Here is a 19,338-nt window from a genome sequence, read left to right as displayed (position 1 = left end):
TAATGGCAAAATGAAAAACAGAAAACTTCTTATATGTGATATTTTGAAGGTATATTAAGCAAAGAACAACAATGAAGTATTTATCCCTAAAATTATTGACCGATATAGTCACACTTTCGGAAACTGAATATTAAGTTGAATTCCAGACGCATTTCAACTTGATGGTCAAGTTAAACATCTGATTTCATTTCGAAAATTTTCGGGTTTCGTAGAACTACACAAAACTCATGAAGTTAGTAAATATTTACAACAGTTACCATTTTTGATAAGTTAACAAACTTATAGACGTCAATGCGAGTAAAATTTCTATGGTCACTGTCAAAGTCTTCTCTTGCTAAATCCTTTAGTAAATGCGTCTTTAAATCATCTTCCACCCTTAAATGAAATCATAACAAATTGTTGCGATAAAATTAGTGACAATTTACCAACCTTGTTACTATTTCATTTGCTTTATGTTGCTGTCACATTCAAAATCGAATTTTAACATTTGTCGCCTAATACTCTAAATATTTATGATAATAATATTTCGTTCAATAAGACACGATGGCACTCCACCAATTTTAATATTTAATTTTTTCTCCAACTCAAACTGGACAGAGCACTTCTTTTAGTGACTTAGTTTCAATATAACAATGCATTTTTAAGTCGAAAATAAGTCTATCTTAACCAACTCCTTTTTGAACAAAACTTAACTTCCGATTAAGGTCAACTTAGTAGTATATACACATTGGCCTATAATTGTAATTGAAAATAAGTATGATCCATATTTGGTAAAGAGGTAAGAAAAACTATAGTTTATTTTAATCATAATCGAATTAGTAGCTGATTTTTAGCTTAGAACCGGGTTTAAATTTAAAGCCACATTAATTGCGAAACGTAAATTTTAAAGATATCTTAAGTTGTACATATTAGGATTTAGCATAAGTAAAAAAAGTTTCGTTTGTAAAACCGAAATATGAAGTATCATCCCTGCACACCGAGTGCTGTTTATTGCAACCGTGCATGGATTCGTTTCTTTTCTCTAGAAGATTTTCTAATAGCTGCACGCGAACTCCGCGACTGTCTTCTATAAGTTTAATTTTCAATATATTGTTAAACGCATAGTGCCAGTTGCAGTAGAGTAAACGCATCCGAGCAATAACATAAACAAAAACCGTAAGTGCTAATGAAGAAAATTTATAGATTGCAATTGAGTTTGAGTCGTGAGTTTTTTTTTTCTACACACGCACGCGCTCACACCTGCCTACCTCCTACACAGCGGTCTTTGCTAAAAATTTTCTTTGTTATGTAAGTGAGGAAGTTAAATGAGGAAGTGGTTGAACAAGAGCGTGTGGGTGATTTTTTTAAAATGTAATGGTGTGTCTGATGTCTGCTCAGGATAGTGTATGAATCAAGATAGTACGACATTACTGCAGACATATATCGATTAACTGTCGAAAGTGCATGCGGTCATTAATTTTTCCCCCTCCTTTTGATGGCTATTCAAGTCAGTTGCCTCACAATTTGCATAACTGTAGTTGTAAAATTAATGTTATTTACAAAAAATTTAAATCTCCGTTGTTTTTGTTAGTGTTATTAATATATATTTTTCTTACCACATTTCAGTTAAGTAAATCGATTTTGCCAACCAGTGCGGACTAAAGTTATTATCTTGGAATATTTGCAGAAAATGAGAACTTCAAGTGTGGTTCAATATGCGCTTCGTATGAGTTTTGGACAGGTGAGTGTGGTGATAGTCTAGACGTAAAAGTAAATTGTGGAGGGAGATGCGAGCACAAATTCCCAAGTAAAATTTTAAAATTGATTTAAAGTGATCGCATTACCCTCTTTTTCATTTTAATTTTTGTAACAGTGATTTGATGAATTGAAAGGTGTTTAGAATTTTATATTGTACCGCTGTTGCTTACCATGAACCAATTATACTTATTTTTATGGGTCCGAGTGGGATTTACTTTAAGACCAGAATTAATGTCGCTCACAAGCACGTGTAATATCAATTAATTTTACATTCAAAGTTACGTGGAAATTTTATAAATCGCTAGTAATAAAGTGATGCTGCCGTTTTTTACGCTTAGAAAACGTTGCTAAAGGTTAAAGCTTTTGTTTGAAAGTGTTTTTATTATTTACGATTAACTAATTTTGCCAAAATAGGCATGTTTAAATACCATTGCTTTGAAAAAAAAAGAAGTAGATGGGCGATAGATAGCTGCATCCCCATCCTGAAACTGAAAACCGTACTCTCCGGAGGCTCACAGTTTATAAGTAATTTGTTGTTAAAACCCCTCAGCATTCCAACTTGGGCATTCCACTTGCACACTTTTGGCGAATCGAAGAGGCCTATGATAACTTACAACCACCCTTGTGCCACTATTTTGATTCTCATATTAACCCTTTAAGTGGTAATGTCGTATAGGTACATATATGCGTAAAAAATTTCCCTGTTATTTTGACATTATAAAGTAAGCATGAACACTGAATTTCCTGATAATCGTTATCATAATCGTTCAGCCAATAAAATCCAATATTTGGCTGAAAACCGGTTTTGCACCGACAGTCTTCGCTTGAAATTAATTCAGCACAGTAAATCGAGCTGTCTAAGAAAAACTAATCGCGTAACAGGTTAAAAGTTTTTATAAAAACACATTGTTTTTGCTAACATGCAGTGAAGTTTTGTGTTTTTCAATAGAAAAGTAATAACTTTGCAAATTCATTTACGATTTAATTAGGGTTTACAATATTAGCTAAAACAATAGGATTCCCAGACGGTAGCGTTTACTAATTAAATATTAAAAAAAAAATTAAAATAATAAATTGTTTTCAATATCATGAAAGTAGTGTGGTTCTCTGATGGAATCACAGATTTCAGTGACTTCAGATGGTTCCACTTATTTTGTTTGATTGACAACGGAGCAGTATGTAAAGCTTGGTGAGTCCGCGTTCTAGAGCGAAAGTAACCTTGAATATAAACTCTCCATGTGGAATATATTTAAGTGATCTTTGTTGGAAAACAGTAGGATAATGGGTTAGACCAGATCTAATACAGCTTAGCTTCGTTATAATTTTGTAGATGAGTCGTTTTGCATTCACAAGGAAAAAATTGTTTTGCAGATGACTCAAAAATTTTAGTGCAAAAAGTACGCTGACTAAGCAGCCGTAATAACGGAACACACAAAAACGGGTTTATGACAAAAAAAAAAAAAAAAAATCCTTAAACTGATTGAAACTTATTATGAAGATAGCCGACGCTTAAAAACAACATATCGCAAAATTCGTGAATCGATTAATTTCGAGTAATGGTGACATAAAGTGGCCACCTAGAAGAAAATGGGATCTAACTGCGCTAAACTACTTTTTGTGGAGGTTTTTTGAGAAGTAATGTCTAAGCGAATAAGCCAACAACACTATGCGTTCATATGTGAGCTAGTTCTTGAACATTTTAATACTTGCAATAGAGCCTTTCACATAAAATTGCTAAGAGCCGTATTTCGAAAAAAAATAGTGAAACCTAAAAGAATCTAAATTGTTACACGTTTTGCTTTAAAAAAGCATGTTTGCGCGTCTTTTGGCAGACCCTTTACATGCATTTTCAATTGCTTCTTCAATTTATACTGATACCAGGTGGAAATGTGCTCGTCCTCTCCATCTCTACTTTCACATTTAGTGACTGCATAAAACCAAATACCGAAACGATTTCCAATATTATTTTTAAACAGGCAGAAATGTAAAAAAACGCCCGCGTACGTTACCGCTTCCACATTACTAACATGGAACCGAGCATATTTCAACCTGGAGATATCTGCCCGAATTGCCAGCAGAATGGCATGCATCATCGATTACGCAGCTTTTATATTGACATAAATGAGCAAATAGTTAAATGTGAAAGCGTCTCTTGCCTGTATCCGTATATAAATGACTTTTCTGATTCTGAGGACGATGGAATGATCGAAGAAAAGCATATAAACGCTTCAAAATCAGCTTCCACACCATCTTTTGCTGCAAGTTCCAATGCCAACGATAATCTGGATGATACGGAAAGTGTGCGCTTTGTGGAGGCACTACTTTGTATTAATGGCAGCAATAATGGTGCTGAGGCATTAAGTGCGTTAGGGAGCACTGTAGAGAACAACTCATCGCCGTCGTTCTTCACACTGCAACCTGCTAGTTGTGTTCCGCCAATGGACGACCATGTCGAAAGCACTTCGCCAATGGCCGACCATGTCGACAGTGCGCCGCCATCTTTTTCAGTGAAGTTTGACACTTTCAAGTCCATGTCACATCCTAATGACAAAATGACTGAACAGGAAGGTATAAGCTTTATTGACTCACTGTTCAGTAATTCTGAAACGCATGCGTCAGTTGTATCTAACAAAAATGTTTTAGAAAATCAACTACCTACACAAGCAAGCACTGCATCTGTTGATATGCCAGTATTAAATTTCGATTTTACGGATATGCAACCTCCAAATGCTGAAGAATTCTTACCGGCTAAGAAAAAACAAAAATCACAAATTGAAATTCAGTGTATACAAACTGTGAAAGCAGGATTTACCAATAGGAATATTGAAAGTATTATTAAATGCGAAAGGAAGCCAGAAATTGCAAAAGAAGAAAAATCTATAGAGCAAACTACTAAACCTAGGTGCATTACAAAAGAAGTAGGTGTAACAACAGAAACCACTACGGTAACGCCAAAGGTGGCAGACTCGAATAGCGAAATGCGCATATCGCGTTACTTTGAGGCCTTGCAAATGAAGCTAGGCAATCTGCAAAAATCACAAACAAAAGAAGAAACGTCACTGGAGCGTAAGAAGCGTAAGAAGCAGCCTCCTCGTTCCAATGTGCAGCAACCAAAGCCAGACAATGCAGCTGGGCGTAGATTAGTCAACGTGCTGCAGGTGCTACAGAGTAAAAAGCAGAAATGAGCGGGCAATTTTTGGTTGCGATAGGCCAGTTGCGGAAATGATGCAGTTAGGCGTATTTAGCTGCAGTTAAAATTATATCAGGCAATGGCAAAACTCCGAGTGTACGAGTATTTCTGCCATGAAAAAGCTCCTCATAAAAACCATTTGCCGTTTGGAGTCGACTTGAAACTGTAGCTGCCGCGATTTGTAAAAATCATCAAGACAAGAACAACAAATAGGAGGAAGAGCTCGACCGAACAACTAACTGAAGTGTGCGCACCAATTATTTACTTTATTTTTAGATTTATAATAAGTCTATATGTATGCATGGTAGATATGTACATACGACAGGCAAATACATACATACATCCACTCATATGAATTCCCACGGTTTGTTTATCAATTCAAACAATTTGTTGACCAAACAAAACGTTATTTGTTATTACTGATAATTTAACATCTTTTATTGCTATTATCTTCTATAAATAATTTTTATTATAAATGAACTGATAAACATATGATTTTTTAATTTTTTTTATTTTTATATTGATAAGAAAACTAATGTAATTTTTTAACACTACAATAAATTTTTTCTTAATACTTGATATTACTTTTTCAATTCCAAAAAATAAAACTTAAATCACTGCATTCGTAATTCTTTTAATTGCAAAGTCCAATAAAGCCTGACACGCGTCCAGTGTATGATTTTTACGACGCGCCACTTCTTCATTGCACTTTTTGTAAGATAATGAAGTATTTAAAAACGAAAAAATCGCTCTGATGCTGTGCAATCAGTACAGAGTATATTGTGCTCTTTGATTTGGTTAATCGGCAGTCAATGCTATCGAAATTCGTTGACATTTTGTAAGTGGAACATTTTGTGAATGTGCACACCTTTATTGACGCACGATTCGGTTCAAAATGTGTTAACGTGCCAATGAAATAAAAAAAACAAATAAAAATATTTATGCGCCAGCAAAGTTTGTGTTTATTCAATTGGTTCCATTATCGAAACGCACGCAGAGCACATCTTACATATTTTAATTAATTTTCTTAAAATTAGGCATACATTTTTTGGGCCAATGCACTCTTATTTGGTGTATTCTTGCTTGAGATGGCCGCCGGAGTCATTTGCGTACGCGTTAGCGCACGTGTCGCGAAAAAACAAAAATTTCAAAACACCATCTTTTTTTAGAATTTTTATTTATAATATAATTTGTTTACCAAGCAAAGTACAAAACAAAAATTGTCTAAAAAATACCACAATCATCTGACATTTCTCTACAAAATGTAGCTATCTTCTAATCTTTTTTATTCTATGATACTTTCACTTGGCCATTCCATTATTTAGCAGTGTTTTTGCTTTGCCTTTTGGTGCTGTTCCATTGAACCAAGATTAAACGCTTATTTATTGACAAAATCAATCCCAGTAACAAAGTGGGAAAATACGGCGTATTAAAAGTTGCAATTACATTAGCAGAAAAAAAAATAAAAATTTGTTGATATTATATAATATTCAGAATTTTCAGCTTTATCAACACTTGTGATTGGTGTCAGCTGCTTTAACGTCACACACTTGTATGCGATTGGCTGCGTTACGCTTCGTCGTCATGCCAGTCAATTGTTATCGGAAGCCTTTTATTCATTTGCATTATTTTAGCGCCTTTTCTTTTTCTATTTGCATGCTTTGGCATTTTTGTTAGGCGATAGTAGGATGCTCTAGCAAACGGGCATTGAAATAAATACAAAAATAATTGATTGTGAGTGCATTATCGAGCGTAATTATCGCAGTTTTTACTTAGAAAAATTAGTCATGTACGAACTTGCTCGAATTGCAATCTTATCTGCTAAATCCGCTTAGCCTTTACATTAGACAAATGACCCTGCGTTCCCACGACAGTGGGTTCTACGTTACCGGAACGACCCGGATTTATATCCGGCCAAGGACTGTCACTTCAGCTGCATTCCCCATATACTATATGTATGCATGTATGGGGCATGTTTATGCTGCTACAACAACAACAACAACCCTGGGAGGTGGAGCATTTAAGTCAATTCCGAACGTGAATAACCCAAAGTTGTTAGTAATTGTCTCCAGCACCTCGCTCTTGTGGTTGGAGAAATATTAAACTTTGCCAATAAATTTTGGTAGAATTCTCTTGGGTGAATGCATACTTGTAAAAAATACTAAACATGAGTAAAAAGTACCCGCTAGCCAAACATAAAAAATAGAATACAATTTTTTTAAGTTGATTATAATGATATAATTGCCACATACCCATGCTCCCACTACCAACAACACAACTCCTTACTCAGTCTCTCCTTACCCCTGCTATAGGCTCGTCTTCTTGCGTCTCTATCTGCGCGGCTTCGCCTTGTTGTACCGTGTCGAGGTCAATCTTTTTTCCGTAGTACGTTCTCGATGTATTTCTTTACTGCGTTCCAGCAGTCCTCGCGTTCGATTGCTGATTATGTTGCTTGACGCGATGTCGCCAATCAGAGCATTTCTTTCCGCGAGCCATCTATCGCAACTAAAAACCGTGTGTTCAGCGTCATTGCTCAGTGCTCCGCAGCATATGCACTTCGAATCGGATACCTTGCCCATGCGGTATAGGTATCTCCCGAAGTATCTGTGGTCCGAGAGGAATTAAGTTAAGAAGTAGTTCACTTCCCCGAAGTTCCTTTGGACCCATTTGTCAATTGATGGAGTAGGTTTCGCCGTCCATCTGCCACTCGATTCAGTGTCCCATCGGCTTTGCCACTGCGGCATGGTTGGCATCTCCGTTCTGAGAAGCTAGTGATGACGTATTTCTTCTTGGAGTACCACGCATCCATTTGTTCGCGGATCATGAGGTCGACGGCTGCGCCTGAGACAGTACGGTAGGCTGAGGCAACTCTGAGTGCCGCTGTTTGTTGCCCTGCCTCCACAGTGCTTTGCGCTTGGCTTTGCAGTTTAGCGCAATTCCCAATACTTCCCTGCCGTATAGGAGAATTGAGTTTGTGGCGGCCATAATTAGCTTTCTTTTGCTTTGTGTTGGCCCACCGATGTTTTCCATTAATCTACTTAGCATACCTGTGACCTTTGCTGCTTTGGTAGCCGCATCCCGTATCTGGATCCAGAAAGTAAGCCTGCAGTCAAGTTGAATACCTAAGTATTTCACTACTTTTTGGGTCACTAAGGACGTGCCGCCTATTTGCATGCTGACCTCACGTGGGATGTGACCTCGTGTCATAAGGATGACTTCGTTTTTATGTTTGGCGAGTTCCAGGCCGTGATCCTCAGCCATTAGTATTATTAGAAGGCCATTACGCACTGCGACCAGAGCTGATCTATTGTGAAAAAGTCCTCAGCCATATTTGCGTCCTTATCATGACTTGGTTCAGCTTCCTTCTAGCGTTCGCGTATCCCACAATATCTCGTCGTAGTTCAGATTCCAGTGATCGAGGCCCCGAGAATAGATCCTTGAGCTGCGCCAGACGTTACCGCTTTTGTTTTCTGATCATCTGGTGTGTCGTACAGCAGTTCACGCTCACTCTGGTAGCTCTGGAGAATTATAACATTGTTATTCGGACAAAAGGACTTTAATATGTCGAATCGTTTAGCTTAACCCTATAGAGGATAAACAATACACCTGTGCTCAAAATAATAGGAGCACGACGACGAATTAGCAAGTTCTAATTATTATTTTTGTATTAAATTTTTTGTGTATTATTTTTATAAGGTATTTTTCAAAAAAAAATCTTTTATTTTAAGCGCCAAACCTTATTAAAAACTCACAAAAATTTAACACATTAAAATAAAATAAAACATCTAAATTTCTACCCATTTATTCAGAATTTTTCGAAAAATTCTGGGCATGTAGTTTTATAGCCCATTTAATAAAGTGTAAGTTTTAAGTCGGTGAAAAATCGCATTGATTTTTGACAATGTTTTTTTAAATACGATGTTGAGAATTTTCTTACATATGTATAAAAATTCTTCCGCATATATGTATGTAGGTATGCATGAAAAATATTACGAATATTGTAAAAGTATAAAGTGTCTTAATTATCTAAGTACAAGTCTATGTACTGATAAACTTAGTAAAGCAAAATAACTAAATCAAATGTGAAATATCCAAAAAATTAAGGCGAACAAATTTAATTAAAAAGTGGAAAGAAATTACATATCTGTATGTAATGTATGTAGCACAGGAACTGCCACCCAAAAGCACAGCGCTGCTCCTACAACAAAAATCCTATCATATTGTTATCCGTTTCAAGGTCACACAGACGGGGGTTTAGTCTGTCCTCAAAAAGTTTCGAAAATGCGCATTTAATGCGAGTACAGTTTTCTTCGTAGTACATATGTATTTCTTTAGTATTTGCATATTAATTTGCTATTTTTAGAATAAATTATGCGAGATAAGACTTTGCTGCTGGAAATAAATAAAATGCACTTTAGTATAATGATAGTGAAGCTATAATTATACATATACATGCACACGTACGTGTTTATGGCGTTTTTGCAAACAATTTATAATTCATAAAGATATACAAATATTTATTCTTTCATGTCTAATTTATAGTATTGTGAAAAACGCAATTGTTTGCACGTAACAACACCACCTCTGGCCATATCTGGTCATTCATTCAACTTAAGGCATTCGCATACGTAATTCCGTGTGCTTAGAAACATACACGCGCACAAGATAACAACGACGTCAGCGGCAAAGCGCCTTCGCCGTCAAGTGACGAACCCCTTTTTTTAGCAGACGCGCAGAATTCACAAGTTCATGAATACTATCGTTGTTGAGTTTTGTTGCTGTTGTTGCTGATTGTTTTGAGTATACGACTTACCAGTTCAATGAACGGCCACCGCCTATACAGTTAACCGTGCTATGGGGTGGTTAGAACTCGTATATAGTACACACACACTTGTTAAAGAATTCGGCTTGCATTGTTGCAATTTTATCTTGAATTTTTATACTAACTTGATTTTTAGTAATAAAAATCATTTGAAATTTGCATTGCGACGCCGTGCGGCGTAAATTCTTTTGCGTCTTTCTTCGTCTATTTTTATTCTGGCGTCAACGCATTAGTTATGTGCATACATATACATACATATTTTTCTATACAAGCACACACAGCTGCAAGAGTAGAAAATGCCTATAGGAAAAGCCAAGCATTAAATGTTAGTAATATGCGCGGTTAAGATCACAACCATCCTGTTGCTGTTGTTGTTTTTTTTATCATTTTCATTCTGGTTGATTGTTTTCACTTTTGGCAATTTTTCAAACTTCATTAAACCCACATTTTTCATGTGTAATTTTTTTCATATTTTACTCGCATTTCACAGATGCCTTGGTGCTGCTACAACTTCTTTCGATAGTGAAGGGGGTGGTCACAATGCGCATTTATTAAAGGTGGTCGTACTAGACCAACAACAATGTTTTGTACGTTTGATTGCCACGGTAACGTATTGGAAAAGTAGAAAACTTAAAATTAATTCGCCTTGTTTTATTCTGTGCTGACAGCCACATGGACTAAGCGAAAAAAAAAAACAAATCAGCTGATTTACCAACACCACTTTAATTAGATTCGCCTTGGGGGGCCATGCATTGAACAACGTATTTTATTTTTTTTTTACTGAAACGAACGATAGTCTATTACGATTCACATAGAATAACAAACAAAAAGCAAGAACGTAGCAATGGATCTTTGATAACGTAACAACAACAACAGAATGGTATTCATAGACAAACTCACTTGGCTATGGTAGTACGTTGACGTTAGGATATTCTCTACACATTTTTGTTTCTGAAGTGACAGAAACGATGGGCCCAAGAAACATGCTGTTTGGACGAGCTGAGTCCAGAGGGAGAGTGGTGTTAGGTGAGTGGGTTTAAGAGGGCATGCCAATAGGAGGTGGTTAGTGTTGTGTGGTGTGCCTTCACATGCTGGGCATACATGTGTATGTATATTGGGTATGCCGGGACAATTCTGGATAAGTAGGAGTTTAACCTAGAAGAATATCAGAACGTAATTGAGTCAAAGTTAAACGGGTCTTATGAGGCAGCTGAAGCTGTTCGTCTGCGATGGGTGGTGATTAGACTCTGGGTGGGTCGGTAGTTTATTAAGGGGGGAAGTCCAAGTAAAATAAAAAAAAATCGATTTTTTCCCCGATATTTCGAAAGTATAGTATCTTAAGAATATACTGTGAAATGTTCATGCGAAAATTCCTAATATTATAGCTTCTATAGCCCATTAACTATGTAGAGAGCGGTCCGCGCGCTCCTGCACCTCAAACTTTAACCTCGTTTATCTCGAAACTGTATTTTTAAAAACTGCTCGTGTTGTAACTCAAGTTTAGTGAGGCCTTTCTGTACATTACTATCGGATGGATAAACATAAAATTTAAGATATTTCGCGTTGATAAATTACTTTTTGGGGATTAAAAATGTCAATAAAATAGCCCTAAATTCTGAATTTTTTTTCAAAGGCTTATTTTATAATTAATTTTTTACTTGGTTTTTAATTTTATAGGTTCATCCTTTCCGTTAATATGTTATAAAAAAAAACCAAGTTAATTTTTTTTGTTCCACATCGATAGATTAAGAGTAATAAATAGAGCAGTTTGGGACCTCGCGCCATAGGCAGCCGACAAGAAATGATACTGAGCCGCCATTTTCGAAAAAAATGAAAAAATTTTTTTTTGTACTTTCCAAAGGGTAAATAAAGTTGTGTTAAAGCTTCAAAATGATATCATTATTTTATCACCTTAAAAAATATTTAAAAAAAAATGACCGATTTTGAGGCTTCTACATGGACTTCCCCCTTAATACCCTATTTATGCTAGATTGGGTTGAACTGATTGACTAGCAGTCACGCATATACCGGTTTGGTCCATAGTGCAATCAGATGAAGTTCATTAGTTATACGTTTTGAATTTAGTGATACAGTTCCAACCCACTGCTGAGATGTTTTCCTATGCGTGGGACTATGATGGCCCCAAATATTTTATTTCAAGCTTGTTTTGAATAACGCAGGACATCCGCAAAGGAGTTGCTCTACATTTCCTGCATTTCTCGCTGTCAGAGATTCTTATCTTATAAGCGTACGCTGCTACTGGACTATATCCCATCAGGACGCCTATCATAGCTCCACAATCTCTATGTGTTAGTGATAGTATAAATCGAGTCGACAAATTCTACCATCTTGTCCTGAATTTTCTGATCTTGCCTTCATCTATTTCGTTGTATAATGTTCGTATTGACTTTGGTATTTCGTTAACAGGATCCGAAGATAGAATCGGGGTCTTTTCGCTATATCATCTACTATCTCATTCCCTTAAGCATTCCTTTTTTTTCGTCGTGTTCGAGGATCCTTTTAAAAAAGTTATATCCATTAATCGATAGAAAATTAAATTTTAGGAAGCTATATGGAAGCTCAAGTCATTAGCTATAATCGAAATATATTAAATTCAATTCGGAAGTATGTTAAAAATGAAAATGCCAGGTTGAATTCACACAAATTATCTATCGAATTAAGATCTGTCAACTATGCAGGCCAATCCATGACATTAAACCTATTCACGCCTTCAACAACTGTTTTCCACTTTCTTCGTGTGTCTAGAAAACCGAGAAGAGTGACAATTCTACACGGGTCTATGTGAGCATGCATACATAATTTCCTTGATCCAGTAAATCGTTCCAATTTTGCGAAAAGAAGCGCACGTCCAGATAATTTTTGCAAAACTCATTCTGTTTAATAAAAATATTAAATTATATTTGTAAATTTTAGGTTAACTTTAGAGTTTCGTTTGACGAATTGGCGTGAACGTCTTAAGAAACAAATACAATAATAAAGAAAAATATTTGCTTGCCTGCAACTGCATGTGTACATACATGTACTCGTACATATGTATGTAGGTATATAGTACACATATACAGATATTTATTTTATTTGAGCAAGCGCTTATTGGGCACGCTGCCTGTCTGTGCTCTCTTTTCGGTTAGTTGTTTGCGTTTATTTTTATATGCGATTTTTTTTTACTATAATAAACCGACCACTTGCTAAAAGTTGGGTGGGCCTTCTGTGCCTGTGGCCTTGCCTGTATTTTGGAAACTTGTTTCCTTTTGCGTGGCAATAAATGAAAGAAAGACGGAGATAGTAGAGCACAGTGTTGGCTTGAATTTTAAATGCGTAGAACTATTTTTAAAAAGATAAACAAGCCAATTTTCGATAATTTATTATTCACTTCAAATAAATATTTGCCTTCCAAATTAGTTTCGCGTGCTACCAATTACCTTATCTTATCTATTCGTTGATAATCGTTTGATTAAGTCTGTTCATGTAAAAATTATCCAGTAACTTGCCCATAACTTAATTTCCGAGAATTCGCTCTCAAAGAGAAAAATATCAAAAAAAGTGCACGAACGCAAAACCAGTAACAATTTGCCAGTTTTACGAACAACTGATTGAATTGTTGGCGGGAAAAAACACAAAAGTTAAAAAAATTAAGCAAATAGAAATTAAAATAACGATCTTAGCATCACATGATTTTATTTTGTCCACAATAATTTGTTCCATTTCATCTTCGCTGTCAGATGAAGAAAACATTCCATTAGCAATTGTATTGTGGCAATCACAGTTTCCTTCATATTTTCCTTGCTTCCGTCTATGCATCTTACATATGTATGTATAATATGTATGTATATTGCCAAATTAGTTAAGGGGTCCCGGTGGTCTAGAGCTCGAAAATTTAGGGCATTTTCGGGAATTTTTTGTTACAATAAAAAAAATGAAAAAACGATATTTAATTTTTTTAAGCTTTACATACTTTTACATACAGAAAGGAAAAAAAAAGAATTTGACACTCTAAAAATCGTTTTTTTTTTTTAATTTCAAAAACATATGAAATAATTGAAATAATATGATTTTAGTACAGGCGATAGCCATTGATGTTGTGAGGAGCAACATATTAAATGTCAGAATATTCAACCGAATCTTTTTTTTTTGACAACACCAGGCCGAAAAAAGTCGTTTCGAGATACAGTATGCAAAATTCATATTAGTACACCCTCTTATAAATAAAAAAAACCACGAATATTTTCAAATAAATATTAAAACAAATGCTTAAAACCGTTTTATTTTATAGATAATTAACTAAAATAAGGCCAAATAACAAAACCGCTCACAAAGTGTATTGAATTGCAAAAAAAAAATAAGAAAGAAAAAAATTAACACTTTTCACAGAAGCAAAATTCGTATTAGTACACATGTATTTTTAATGATTTAAAAAGTAAATAAAAGGTAGTTCAGAAAATTAATATTTTGTAGGATACCCTCGTTGCCTTAGAACAGCAGACAATCTCTTCGGCATAGATTCCACCAATTTGTTTGTGAGATTTGGAGAAATCTTCGTCCACTCTGATTTGAGAACTTTTTTTAAATGTTCTCGGTTCCTTATTTGATGATGTTTCAGTTGCTTTTTGAAAATCGATCATAATTTTTCTATGTTCGGGCTTTGTGGTGGTGTTTTGAGATAATTTGGACAGTTATAAAGGATCCATAACCTTGTATCCAACGCCGTGTGCTTAGGGTCGTTATCTTGTTCGAATATAAATTTTTTTTTGCAACCCAATTTTTTGGCACTTTTGCGTAGATACTATTATAAAATATCAATATATTGCCTCGCAGTCATAATTCTATCAATAAAATGCAACTTTCTACTCCGCTTGCCCCGAAACATCCCCATACCATCAGAGAACCACCACCGTGCTTGAAAGAAGGCTGCAGATTTCGTTTTTGAAGGTTAGTATTTCACTCTCTCCAAATTTTTATGCGTCCATCGGACATTTTTATATTAAATTTACATTAGTCCGAAAAAATTACCCTTTTCCAAAACCGATTATTTTGGTTTAAATATTGCCTGGCGAATATAACACACTTTCTTCTATTGACTGAGCTTACATACGGTTTTCTAACCGCAGTTCTGCTTCTAAATCCCAATTTTTTTACATAATTGCGCACTGTTTGAGGTGTAACTTTGATAGAAAAGTATTTTTCTAGTTCTGCAGGTAGTGAAACTCCACTGACGGTGGGATCTTTCCTGATAAGGCGTTCCAAATAAGTCTTGTGCCTCTGTCCAAGCTTTGCCCTGTTCACCTTTCGAAGTCTTTTGTCAATCCTTCCACTGTCTCTATAAATTTTGACTATGTTTTGTATTCTAGACACGCTTTTCTGCAATGTTCTCGCAATTTCGCGTAAAGACTTTCCGTTTTTGTTCATATTTATTATTAATCTCCTAGTTTCGTTTGATAATTCACTTACTTTAGGCGACATTGCAAACTAACTCCGCGAACTTCAACAAATGGCTACTAAAACGCAACTGCCCAAGGTTAAACATTGAATGTTTAACACAATCGTTTCGAAAATAATGGTAAATACCAACAAATTGTTTACAAATTCAACGCATACTAAATGTACTAATACGAATTTTGCCTGCAGTAGAAATATCTACACTGCCACTAAAGCTATTTTTTTCAATTCTATGCAAATGTTTCGGAGTTTTTGTTATTATTCTATTTTTTTATGAATTATACAATACCGCACTACGATTGAAATCAATTGTTTTAAAGTAAATTTGAAAATATACGTGATATTTTTATTTGTAAGAGGGTGTACTAATACGAACTTTGCATGAGTGGAAAGTTTGAGGTACAGGAGTGCCCGGGAAACTTTCTACCTAGTTAATGGGCTATAATATTGGGAATTTCCGCATGCAAATTTCACAGTTAAGTTACTATACTTTCGAAATATCGAAAAAACAAAAAAATTCGTTTTTTGGAAATTTATAGCCCTTCGGGGGTGCCCTTAATAACCAAAAAGTACAGGCACAAAATGCAAAAAATACGATACCTGCAATGCTTTCGATTTGAAACTTCTGAAACTGCAGCCACGGCGACTGGAAGCTGTGGTTCAGAACTACATATTTACCTCTATATCAGTGACTGATTCCTATTTTACTTCTTCTCAAATATGAACGAGACGTTATCAATAAAACGGTCCGCGGATGACGTATGGTAGGACTGTTATAAGCTTACATGGCAAATTTCAGCGTGCTATGTCACATAGTTTGCTTTCTGTGCTACTGTAAACAAGTCAAGCTCGAGTGTGTTCTTCGAATTCTCTTTTATGACTTCAATTGTCTCAAAATGTTTTCCACGGAGCGGCAACTTGAGCTTGGAAAACAGGAAAAAGTCACATGGAATATCAGGCGAATACTGTGCTTGCGGAACGATATTAACATTATTTTTGTTCAAATAATCGCGAACAAGACGTGATGTGTGAGCTGGTGCATTATCGTGATGCAAGAACCATGACTTGTTGTCCCACAATTCCTTCCTTTTAAGACGAATGTTCTCGCGCAAACGCTTTAGAACGTCTAAATAATATTCAGCGTTAACCGATCGGCCTTGCGGAAGGAACTCCGAGTGCACCACACCTTCGTAATCGAAAAAAAACAGTCAGCATAACCTTAATTTTTGAGCGACTTTGGCGTGGTTTTTTGGGTTGATGTACGGCCCTCTTTGAACGATTTGTACCACTGGATAACACGTGCACGCGATAGAGCAGAGTCCCCATAGGTTGTCTGCAACATTTTTAAGGCGTCTGAAGCCGAAATTTTGTTAGAATAACAAAATTTCAAACAAATTCTTTGTTCAACTTGAATTTCCATCGTTAAATTCGAAGAACACACTCGAGCTTGACTTGTTTACAGTAGCACAGAAAACAAACTATGTGACATATCACGCTGAAATTTGCCATGTAAGCTTATAACAGTCCTACCAAAAAACAAAAAATTTATTTTTGTCATATGTCATCCGCGGACCGTTTTATTGATAACGTCTCGTTCATATTTGAGTAGAAGGTATATATGACTTCAATTAAACTTTATAAATTTCATCTAAAATATGTTCATAAAATATACACTCTCAATTTTAATCACCATTTTTATTAAAATTTATAACTTTGATTCAATTCGCTGATTTGAATTCGTGTTTATTTTTACTTTGCGATCAGCTGTTTTTCTCACATGCATTCTTATATAATAAGTTAAACTTCATTAAGTAAAACCTTGCAACTTCCCCTCAAAATGAAATGTCATTTTGCGCTCTCACTTTCCCCTACTTTGCAAGTGTTTTGTGTACATAAACACCAAAACTTGGTGATTTGTAACAATTGTCACAATAACAATAACATAACATAACAATATTAAATTTAAAATTAATTACTTAATCGTATTTTTTCTTAAATATTTCTTATCTTTCTAAATTGCAGGCTTCATCACAGTCTTCGAGCAGTGTCTTTTCCACAGCCACACCGGACCGTGTTGTGTCACGTTCAGCTACAATGATGGCTGTATTTGGAATCGCAATATCCTCGTTTAGCTTGAAGCAGATGTTGGCCAGCAGCGGAGCCAATAAGTCTTCAAATGCTGCTCTTACATTACGCAAACTTTAAATAAAAATATGCATAAGATGGCACTTCGTTTAAAAATTTTTATCAATTTGGAACAGAAGCGGAAGGAAGTACCACGAAGGTTGAAGTATGAGGGGGATGCAAAAGCATAAACAAATTAAAACCAAACCTGTATAAGAAAATAACAAAAAACAAAAAAAAAAAAAGATTTAAACAATCTAATCCACAACTGATGAGTCGACGATGTACGAATTGTAGTTAACAGACTAAATTTGTATTGCAAGCAACGTAGAACTGATAAAACAAAAACAACAAAGGAAGTATGTGGAGGAAGATAGACGCTGGGAGATCAACACAAGTCCCAAATGCAATGCAGCAATAAACAAAATGAAAATGTAAAAATAGCAAAAGAGTAGAAAAGTGCCTACGTTGTGTAAAATTATAAATTTTGTGAGTTAAAAGCGCAAATGTGGCCGGCCGTTCGAGCGTTTGTTGGTGAAATATTTCAACATTTGGGGCGATTGCAGCAAAATTTCATAAGAGTGTAGTTCTAGCATATATTACTAACTATGTTATGTATAGTAACTCTCATCGTTTCACCTATTGAACTATTCAGCTATGATTGATTTTTGAATTGTAGTCGTTTGGTATTCATTGCAATCATCTATGTATGCGTACAACCCCAATCACTAGCCCTTAAACACAATTAGTTTATAGTTGTATATAATTTTGAATGTTATTTTTTATATACATTATACATTTCACTTTAAATAACTATTTAGCTTTAGGTGACACTTTTGACGCGATTGGTAACCACAATCAAAACTTAAAATTTTGCTTAAATGCATTATATGGCACATATACATTAATTTTGAATGCACTCCATGATTTTTTGACGCAGCCCTCATCAAATAGGAAACCAACAAACGCACCAAACGTTTTAAATGCCATGGCTCGCTAAATTAATGGATGGTTCATAAAACTTATTAACGGAAAAAATTTATAATTCAACACAACGAAAACACTTTTATGAACAAATCAACAAAAAAAAAAAAGAAAAAAGCTTGCAAGTGATGTTTGCAAGATTAGTAAAATTAACCCAATAAATAGTTGTGCGTATTTTTGGGAATTTAAATTTCTTTAGAAAATGTAATATGTCTGAAACTGTAACTGGAAGTGATAGCAAGTTCTCGTGCAACATGCCGCACTTTGAAATTATGTGATACTAATGTAATCGTCTTGCGTCACACATAACGAAAGAAAAAACACGCATGCAATAAAAAGCCAACATATGTTTAAAAGCTACTACAAATGCTTACACAAACATATTTTTTGCCAATTTATTAACTATTTGTTTTTTATTATTTTTGCACTTCAACACCTGCATGCATGTACCGGTAGGCGAACGCGTATGTTCATGAATGTGCATATGTAATTGTGTTTTTGTGGTTTTGTTTACATTTACTCTTGCACAAGAGTATTTATGTGCCCATGATTTAGTTTCCAAATATCTAATAATACTATTTCCGAAAAATATAATTTAAAAAGCCATATGTTACATATACAGAATTCTGCAAATGTGCGCGACGTAGGGCGAGAATATTATAAATAACACTTGCAAGTAAACTGTAGTTAAATTGATGATTATAACTTGAACGAAATACATGATATACATAGTTTTATTTAAAATTGCTGACAATTATGTTTGTGTTTTTATTGAACGAGATTTGGAAGTGGGAAATTGCTTTAAAAGGTACAAAACTCTCACTTCGGATAGTAAGGGACGATTTGGGGAATTAGTTGTTGTAGCAGCATAAACATTCCCAATATTTACATACGGGGAATGCTGCTTGAGTGACAGTCCTTGGCCGGATATAAATCTGGGTCGTTTCGGTAACGTAGAACCTGTCGTGGAAACGTGGGGAATTAGTCTATTGCATCGTTATTATTCAACTGCTATGATTAATATCAC

At 35.2% G+C, this 19,338-nt stretch overlaps 2 protein-coding genes across 2 annotated transcripts; both read left to right on the top strand.

Moving 5' to 3' along the window:
* The first annotated feature begins 1,014 nt into the window (after nt 1–1,014).
* On the top strand, nt 1,015–19,065 carry LOC129244431 (uncharacterized). Its single transcript, XM_054882053.1, has 3 exons — nt 1,015–1,155; nt 1,606–1,720; nt 17,226–19,065. Exons 2-3 carry the CDS (start codon nt 1,670–1,672, stop codon nt 17,406–17,408), a joined length of 234 nt encoding a protein of 77 aa, XP_054738028.1. The 5' UTR covers nt 1,015–1,155; nt 1,606–1,669; the 3' UTR covers nt 17,409–19,065.
* LOC129244430 (uncharacterized) lies at nt 3,596–5,405 on the top strand. Its single transcript, XM_054882052.1, has one exon. The coding sequence runs from the start codon at nt 3,765–3,767 to the stop codon at nt 4,920–4,922; it is 1,158 nt and encodes a 385-aa protein (XP_054738027.1). The 5' UTR covers nt 3,596–3,764; the 3' UTR covers nt 4,923–5,405.
* Nucleotides 19,066–19,338: the final 273 nt, after the last annotated feature.

The sequence above is a fragment of the Anastrepha obliqua genome, chromosome 4 (genome assembly GCF_027943255.1).
Source record: "Anastrepha obliqua isolate idAnaObli1 chromosome 4, idAnaObli1_1.0, whole genome shotgun sequence".
In the NCBI taxonomy this organism is placed as follows: domain Eukaryota; kingdom Metazoa; phylum Arthropoda; class Insecta; order Diptera; family Tephritidae; genus Anastrepha; species Anastrepha obliqua.
This window is presented reverse-complemented; position numbering and strand designations above follow the sequence as displayed.

Excerpts from the sequence above, each read along its gene's own strand:
- LOC129244431 (XM_054882053.1), top strand. The coding sequence starts at position 1,670 with ATGAGAACTTCAAGTGTGGTTCAATATGCGCTTCGTATGAGTTTTGGA. Across the intron at positions 1,721-17,225 it reads TTCGTATGAGTTTTGGACAG|GCTTCATCACAGTCTTCGAG; the intron begins GTGAGTGTGGTG and ends TCTAAATTGCAG.
- LOC129244430 (XM_054882052.1), top strand. The coding sequence starts at position 3,765 with ATGGAACCGAGCATATTTCAACCTGGAGATATCTGCCCGAATTGCCAG.